Genomic DNA, 9,142 nt, shown 5'->3' with positions numbered 1-9,142 from the left:
CTGCCCCATTGGCTACTATGACTACAAGGGATGATGCAGTTGTAGTCAAAGAAAACCTTTGGAGGGCCATAGCTGCCAACCTTTGAAGTAAGAAATTGAACATTGGAGGAGGGATGCTGGATAAGAGCGAAGTACCATCTAGTGCAACATTCTGGTCATATAGTGGCCAGCCACATGCAAATGGAAAGCCTCCAAGCAAGACATGGCAATAGCACATAGCCTTCTCCAACTTGTATTCCCTAGCAACTTGTTCCCAGCAAACTATACTGTCTCTTATTGCAGCTGATAAAAGAGTCACAAAGAGATATAGCCAGCAGCAGCCTTATTGTGTTTGAATTTGTCTAAGCTGTCCAAATTGGAAGCCACCGTCCTGGTCCCAAATGTGTTTCCCAGGACTCCTGATCTGTTCCTGCATGTATAATGTTGATATATTTTCCTGCTAGATCCATTTTTCATATCTTAACCCTTGAAGACAGAGCTAGGACTCCAGCCATGACCTTGAGAGGTTTGTGCCGGATCATTTTTGTGAGACCCTTTGCCAAGGTGAAGGCAATTGGCTGGCATTTGGAGACACTGTGTGTGTATCATAATAACCCTGTCCTGCACAGTTTCTGTCATCTTCCAGCCTCTTGACAGCAGCTTTACTGCCAAGTGAATGAAAAAGTCAGACAGGTGCTTCTGCAGAGATCATTGTCACCAGGTTGCAGATCACAGTCTGCAATGAGCAGAACCTCTCCAAATCTCCAGCGTGTCGCTGAAACATAATGCTGAAGGTTAGTGAAGGATGGGAATGCCATGCCCTGCAACATTTCATACTTGAAATGTGTGAATTAGAATATGGTCAAGGTGGAACGTGTCCAAAGGAGGGTGACTAAAATGGTGAAAGGTCTGGAAACCATGCCCTATGACAGTACTTCTCAAATAGTGGGGTGGGCCCCCCAGGGGGGGCACGAGGCTCCATAAAGGGGGGCGCGAAATGTGTTATGCAGAGGTGTACTTATAACAATTTTATAGACAAATGATACTATTTACAGTCGCACGGGGGGCGCGAAATGTTTTCTTCTTCCTAGGGGGGGCATGACAGAAAATAATTGAGAAGCACTGCCCTATGAGGAGAGATTTAGGGAGCTGTGTATGTTTAGCCTGGAGAAGAGACAGTTAAGTGATATGATAGCCCTAAAGGATGTCATATTGAGGATGGAGCAAGCTTGTTTTCTGATGCTCCAAAAAATAGGACCTAGAACAATGGATGCAGGCTCCAGGAAAAGCGATCCCAACTCAATATTAGGAGGAACATCCTGACCATAAAGGGTGTTCGATAGTGGAAGACACTTCCTTGAAGTGGAGTCTCCTTCCTTAGAGGTCCTTAAATAGAGGCTGAATGGCCATCTGTCAATGGGGACGCTTTGATTGTGAGTTCCTGCATGGCAGAATGGGGTTGGACTGGATGGCCCTTGGGGTCTCTTCCAACTCTGTGATTCTATAATGAAGAAGAGACGAGCTAGAAGAGGCTGCAGCAGTTTGCTTTTCCCTGCTCTTACTGGGCAAGATTCTACCTCCTCTTCTCTTCTGTCCTTCCAGTTAAGTGAGTACAAACAACTTTTGAACACTGAAATCAGCTTGAAGCAGTTGTGGTAAGCTGAGGACAAAGCGAGGAAGTGGGAGGAAGAGAGAAATTGGGACATTTTAAAAGAGCTGAAAAAGTGGGATGACAGAGGAGTAACTGGGTCTGTCCATTCCAGACTGGGACACTGGGAGGTATGGAATCCCAAACAGATTGCACACATGACTATGGCCAGTATAAAGCAAACTCTCTCTCTCTCTCTTTCTCTCACTTGTCTGCTTTGGGTGTGATCCCACAGAAGCAGTTTGGCCATGGAGTTGATTTGGCTGATTCAAGTGCCTGTAGCTCTGTGGTAGAGCACATGTTTTGCATGTCAAAGGCCCTACCTTCATGCCCTGGCTTCTGGAGTTTGAAATCTGGCAGCGAGAAGCACATGTTTTGCATAAACACTTGGAGAGATGCTGCCAATCAAAGCCGACAGTACAAGCCTTGAATCATGTAGTTGCTCTGTCACGGCACTGTTAGAACACTCCTAGTAGGTTGTAGGTACAGTTAGCCCTCCACAATCCACCGATTCCTCTTCCATGGATTCAAGCATCCACAGAGTGAACATATATATCAATATGTGAGCTGAATGTACGTAAGAGAACTACTGTGCTCCTAACGCTAAATGAGCGTTTGAGGCACTCCCCTGTGCAAGATATATATCTTTTTACAACCTACGTCCAAAATCCATTCCTTCCAGGAGCCGGCTTCAAGGTAATACAATCCTCAGCGAAACTAGGTGACCTGGAAACTCAGACCCAGCTATTAGGTTTCTCAGGCAAGTCTGTGCACTTTTGATTTATCCTCGGCATGTCTGTTGAAATCCAATTGCCTTGCCTGTCTGTACATACAGCATTTGCAGAAGGTGTGAGAATCCAAACCAATTCCAATAAATTGTGTCGTTGCTGTAGACACGACTCAAGCTGCAAAGTTTTGAAGTTTAAGACTGGTTTTTGCCCTGGCACAGCAAGCGCCAAATCATGGGATCTCAAATCCTCCAACATTTTGCAGACGAAAACCAGTACGCATGTTGGCATGCAACGTCAGAGAGTGGCAAAGATGACAAAAATGATTGAGGAAGAAAACTCAGGCTAGAAGCGGCTGCAACAGTTTGCTTTTGCTCAAGCTATGGATGAAAGATCTCCCCCCAGATCCCTACATTAGTCCCTTTTCTCAGGATAGATGCACAACAATATCTACTCTGGCCTAAGGCAGCTTCCTAATGTCTACAAGATAAGCAGCACAGCAAAATGGTGGCGCTGGGAGAATCTAAGCACAAAGCAAAGTCTGGAGCTATTAGCTGATGACAGGTTAGGTTTTATGTGTCCTGCTTCTCTTGAAACTGGGCCTCCAACTCAAGATCCTTGTAAGGAAAATGGCTTCAGACCATTTGGATTTTATGGGCGACAGTGAGAAAACAGAAGGGGCTTTGGAAGAAAACAAACTGAAAACTCAGCTCGCCGGCCACAAATCCCATCCTTTGATATATGCCTTAGAAAGTTTGCATCGAGATAAGAGGTTTGCACATGATGGAACAGAGAGCACTTTGATCCGCTTTGCCTGAGTTGAGACAGGCACAATCTGGCACCGAAACTGTCTCCTCCACCTACGAACAAAGAGGCAGGTCTGTGTTCAAGCTGTGGGAAGATCTGCTAGAAATAATGCTATACATGGAAAAATGTGGGACTCTTTATTCTAAGAAACAAGGATTTGGAGCAGATGTGAGAACATGAAGCATTCTGGCCTGTGTTATGAGAAATTAAGTTCAAGTCTAATACCTGTCTAGTCCACTGTTCTGTTCACACAGCAACCAGCCATTTGCTCATGGGAAGCCGACCAGGAGAACATGCATACAATTGCATCCTCTGTTTCACATTCCCCAGCAACTGATATATGGTCCTCATTCCCACTGCCTTTTAAACCGGATCATGATTTGGTTTAAATGAGCATGGTTCCCACTTAATTCAAATCGCTGAAGCGATTCCGAAAGGAGGGCCATACTCCAGACCCATTTAACCTCTTTTTGATGCTGGTTTTTTTCAGCTTCTTTTCAACCAAATCGAATCTGCGCAAGTGGGAACCAGAACCGAATTGGATTTGATTTCACAATTCAGTTTTAAAATGAATCACTTCAGTGCAAATGGGAACCGGATGTGGATCGGAATCGGTTTATTATGACATGTAGTAAAGTGGAAATGGATGTCCTGTGCAGGAACCGATTCTATTTAAACCCATTCATTTCCCAATGTGAACCACAAGTGGGTTATCTGCTTCAGGAACCGGTTTAAATTGGACCGATTCATTTGTGAATGGGAACCACAAGTGGGTTGTTTTGATTCGATTCCATGCCAGAAAATGCGATTGGGGCAAATGTAGTGGGAACCACAGTCCGATGTCAAATCAATACATCAATTCAGATCGGAAAGCAATTTTTCTGTAAGTGGGAATGAAGCCATGGTGCCATATGCTGACTCTGATGTGGGAAGTGATACATAGCCAGTGATGGTCCTACCCTCCATGAATATTAATCCACTTTTATAGCTATCTCAGTGGGCAACTGTCCATATATCTTGTGGCAGTGAATCCCACAGGCATACTTACTTTCATCAGTCCTGAATCTCATCCTGGATGCCCTCCCTAGGTTCTAGTTTTTGGAAAGAAGGGGGAAATAAATTCATTTCATTTCATACATCAAGGAAAGGGACCACTGTGCTGTTTTTATCTCTCGTTTCCAAATACAAAAGAGCTCAAACTAAAAGGAAAACAGGAGTCCTAATATCAGATCGACTCTGGTCTGCAGAGGAATGGAGTCTGGCAGGTCATGGAGCAAAAGGACAGGAGAATGCTAAGAAGACACACAGAGGGAATGCAGCAGTCAAATCCATAAGCACTTAGATATATTAACTATTAGGATCATGGCCTACAAAGAAATTACCAAGAGAACAATACATTTGCAACCTTGCTAGAACCCACCATTGCACACACATGCACACACACCCATACGCGCACAATCTCCCACAAAAGGTCACTGAACACTGCTCTAATACAGCTATGGTTTCAGCCGTGTACATTTTCACACCCAGCCTCCTTTTATCTCTCTTCCTTCCCCCACTAAATCCACATCTTAAAAGTAGAGTACAAAAAAAGGAAGCCTGTAATTATTCTATAGCAGCAAGCACACACTCTCAACTTTAGTTTAACACCGGAACGGCTGGGGAAAAAGCAGCCGCTCCAGGAACATTACACTTTCCCCCCCATGTTTAAAATTAAACAGGATTTTAATTCCTCCTCCCTTTCCTGCTAGGCATTTTTATATTAAATAAAATATCAAACAAACAAAAAGATAACATGTAAACTTAGCCAGATAGTTGTCATTTTTTAAATAAGGTTCAAGTAAAGAAGACACAACGGGTGTTTTCCTGATGTAACACCAGCACAACATAACAAAGGCCAATATGGCATATCACTAGGTTGGCAGAACTGGGTGGCTGAGATCCTGTACCATAGAGCATAGTGTAAAGGTTTCACACTACAACTATGCTATGGCTCCCCTCTTACCCCCATTATGGGATTCATAATGTAGCTGCTACAGCCCTTACTTTGGGGACATGCAGTGGTTGGTGGGGAGAACCAGAGAAGTCTGGCTGTGTCCCCATAGCCAGGTGCAGAGCATCATGTGCCAAGATCCTCCAGAGGTCTCAGTGGATGATGTTACTCTTCATCTGGTTATGGGGAAATAGCCTGGCACTTCTCTGATCGCAACCCCGCTCCTGAGCTCCATCAGTCATTGAATAGCCATAGAGTGGGGTCTGCAGCAGCTAAACAGTGGCCTATTACAGACTGCCAAAATAAAGCTGCTTGGGGTCTCTTTGGAGGTATGCTGTTTAAATGATGCATGCATCCAAAGAATCCGGAAGCTGCGCCAAAGCTGCACTCCAGTGCTTAGGAATGGAGTGTGGCTTTGGCGCAACCTCCGGACTCTTAGGACCCAGGCATCATTTAAAGAGCATACCTCCAAAGAGACCCAAAGCAGCTTTATTTTGGCAGTCTGTAACAGGCCAGTGAGTCCTGAATAGCTTTGGTCATTGTGGTGAGAGGAAGAAAATTCCAACCTCCACAATGGCAAAAATATGAACTTGTCCCAAAGAATGTGGAACCCAGAGCATTCTCATCTCATCAACTCAGCCCTTGGAGAATTGAGGCAAAAAATATAATCCTTTGGCTCTTTTAGGTATGCACAAATCGCCCTTTGCTATGTTGTAAATCAGGGATAGGCAGTGTATAGCCCTTCAGATGTTTCAGACTCCAAGTCTCATCAGTCACAGCCGACACTTCAACAGTGAAAGATGATGGTACTTGCATTCCAACAACATTTGGAGGGTGACAAACCAGAGTGGGAAAAGTGTTTTTATTAGCTCTGAGATTCTGGACATTGTAGGTCAAAAAGGAAGTTTTCCAAATTCTGCCCACAAGTTGCCTGGCCCTTTTCTGAACCCATAGCTTTCCATGCATCACAGTTTCAGATGTCCAGCAAACCTTTCCAACTTGTTCCCAGAGATTCCTCTCTCCTCTTTGATGCTGCTCCTGCAGACATCTTGCCTAAAGCTTTGCAGATGGCTGCCAACATTCCTGGCTCACCTGCCCCATTTTCCTGTGCAACTTGTTCATGTTTGGGAGGAGAAGAAACCAGGGCAACAGCCAAGGCTGTGTCGTTGGCAGACATTGTAAGCTAAAAGTACACAAAGAAAAGGACAAGTCCCAGTTGCAGGTGGTAAGGTTTGGGGTTCGGCTATCCCAAACCACTTTGGAAAGGTTTCTTTTAGGGACTACAGCTCCTAGAATCCCCACTTGCCTTGCTGGATATGAGGTTTCCAAAGGACGTAGTCCAAAAAAACCCCAACAATTTCTCCAAGCACTGTGCTAAATTGAGTAACATTAAAATAGGGCATGTCCACAGGCGCACTAGATAACTGCACAGCAGCCTCTCCGTTCCAGAATCTGTGGCGACAGTAACAGAGGGTACTCCTTTCTTCCTTACTGCAAAGGGAAGTCTAGCTCCTCAAAGCAGGTTTCCAGGTTTGACCCTCAACAAGTTCAAAGATAATAATAAAGGATATAAATACTGGCTCTTATCTATACCTCCACCACCACCCCATTGTGTGTATATGTGCAAACCTGCACAGATAAACACAACCTCACTGTTGGCTGATGACTTTAACATATAATTTTCAAATTGAATACTTATTTACACATCCTCAGTTTAGATTTAGTCAGGATTGCCTGCAATGCTGGCCATTTTGGCACACTTTCACAGAATGCAATGTTTTTGGCTACCAGCAAGTCCCCTTAGAATAAAATAAACAGTACCTCTGCTGTTATCAGGTCATCTCCCATCCCAAATTCCTAATACTGTAAGGCTGGCGTTTCAGAGTTCACATTCCTCCACTGTTAGATATCTTCTATAAGGCACTCAACTAGTATCTTAACCTATAACCTTTGAACTGATGTCCAGATTTACAAACCCGAGCTCTCTTTTAATTCCTTGCTTTCCAAGGTGAGTCGATGGCTTTCCTTCTTGTTCTTCTTGAACCGGAAAATGGCAAAATCCACTGATCTGATGCACAGCGAGAGTCTTGGCCCCAGTGAGCCACAAACTGGGAGAGCTAGATTTTTCTGCATAGGAGCTACAAACAGTCCAGGGTCCTAGACACGTTCCTACAAAGATCGGCAGAGCGGATTGGATGGGCTGCTGAAATTCCAGGCTCCTTTTCAGACCAATCTGTCATAGCACCACACCGGTTAAGCAAAGGGAGAGAGGAAAAAGTGGAAAAGGGGGGAGGATATGTCCTAATATAATAGGGAAAGCCATAGCCTTCCAGAGGAGAGTGAAACCTGCCACTTTTAGAGAAATGAAAGAATTTGGGCTCAGCATCCAGTGTTTTATATTATCCAGCACAGAAGCGGAGGAGAGTCGGAACAGAGTCGGGGTGCTTCTCTCTGGCCTTTTAAATAACTCCCTTCAAATAGCTTGAGCCTCTAGCAATGATAGATATCATTGTCCTTTGTCTCCATTTCCCAAATGTTGTCGTAACTGAAGTCGCTCTGGAAGCTTTGGAGTTCAGCATAGTCATGATAGGCAGAGTCAAGACGTTCTCGTCCGCTTTCTGGAAGGTCGTACGTTCCAATCCCTTTGTCTATAAGAGACGGGAAGTAGAGGGCTAAATACATACGCATAAACAAGCAAAGCAACCTCTTAAGGAGTGCCTGCGTTCGCATGCATCCCGAAACTAGCACCAGAGGCTCTTCTCTTCAGCCTACAATTGACACCACACTTTCAACTGTGGGATGTCTTTCTGGTCATGGCACCAAAGCAGTGGCTCTCCTCACAGAGATCTACCCAACCTCTTTCCATCTCCTTCTTAGATATGATTCTAAAAGATGGACTTTTTATGCTAGGGATGGGGCTTGTAGTTCAGCAGTAATGCTGGGACTATGTGAACACAAAGCATGCAACGTAATCATCAGCCTCTTCCATTGCACTCTAGCGTTTCCTGCATTTAAGCTGTATGGGGCTGATACCATCCTAGCTGCCTTCTCTTGGTCACATCTTGATCTATGGCCAGTATATATTTTCCAAGCACTTTGAGTCTGTGGCTTATCTTGAGGTGTCACAAGAAATGGGGAAATTTCCCGAAGGACTCACCTGAAGTTGGCAAGGAAGGCATTGGAAGTTCTTCCCTATCCCTTGACAAGGTGCTCTGGAGGACGAATGGAGAGAAAAACAGGCAGAGATGAGTGCTACAAAACCCACTATAACTTTTCCACAGGGGCCTTTTTGTAACCCCTGATTTAACAGTCTGCTCCCACTTGTCCTCTTCCACATTAGGACTGTTGTCAATGCTTCGTCAGAGTAAGCATAAGAATATAAGGAGAGTGTTCCTACTGGATTTAAACAAAGCTCTATCTAGTCTCATGTTCCGCTTCCCACAAGGTCCAGGCGAGCCCATAAGCAGGATGTGAAAGCACTAGCCTTACCACATGCATCTATAGTAGCTTTGATTCAAGATATCCTACCTCTGAGCCTGGACTCCTTCTGCTCCCTCTCCCTAACTTCTTCCCCATCTCCATCCCCATAAATTTGTCTAATCCCCTTTTAAGCTGTCTAGATGAGTGGCTCAGCACTCTCTACTCCGGCTGGCAGTGGCACTCCAGGTTCCAAGAAGACGGAAGTCCTTTCCAAGCTTGGAAAAAGCTTACTTTTGGACTACAACTCCCAGAATGCACAACTCAACATGGCAAAGATTCTGGGAAACGTAGCCTCCTAAGTAGCTTTCCCAGCTTTCACATCTTGAGCCAACTAAGATCCATTTTACTGGAGATACCAAGGACTGAGCATGGGATTCTGTGCATGCAAAGCATGTGCTGTCCTACTATGGTTCATTCAAAAAAGCAGCCTAAGAACTTCTATACAAACATACCAAGCTGCCTTAAGACAAGTAAGACTGTTGCTTCTCCCAGCCAGTATTTAATCCA

At 44.7% G+C, this 9,142-nt stretch overlaps 1 protein-coding gene across 1 annotated transcript in view; it reads right to left on the bottom strand.

The window, feature by feature from the left end:
- Positions 1–5,638: 5,638 nt before the first annotated feature.
- Positions 5,639–9,142, bottom strand: part of PLEKHN1 (pleckstrin homology domain containing N1) — a 47,588-nt gene continuing 44,084 nt past the window's right edge. Inside the window, exons 15-16 of the mRNA XM_089536913.1 lie at positions 8,313–8,367; positions 5,639–7,803 (exon numbers count right to left, since the gene is read on the bottom strand). Coding sequence (XP_089393039.1) covers positions 7,646–7,803; positions 8,313–8,367 — 213 coding nt within the window. The 3' untranslated portion in view covers positions 5,639–7,645. The remainder of the gene's footprint in view (positions 7,804–8,312; positions 8,368–9,142) is intronic.

The sequence above is a fragment of the Sceloporus occidentalis genome, unplaced genomic scaffold (assembly GCF_023333645.1).
Source record: "Sceloporus occidentalis isolate IW3139 unplaced genomic scaffold, rSceOcc1.0.p SCAF_8, whole genome shotgun sequence".
NCBI lineage: Eukaryota > Metazoa > Chordata > Lepidosauria > Squamata > Phrynosomatidae > Sceloporus > Sceloporus occidentalis.
The sequence above is the reverse complement of the archived record's forward strand: the minus strand, read 5'-3'. Positions and strand labels throughout refer to the sequence as shown.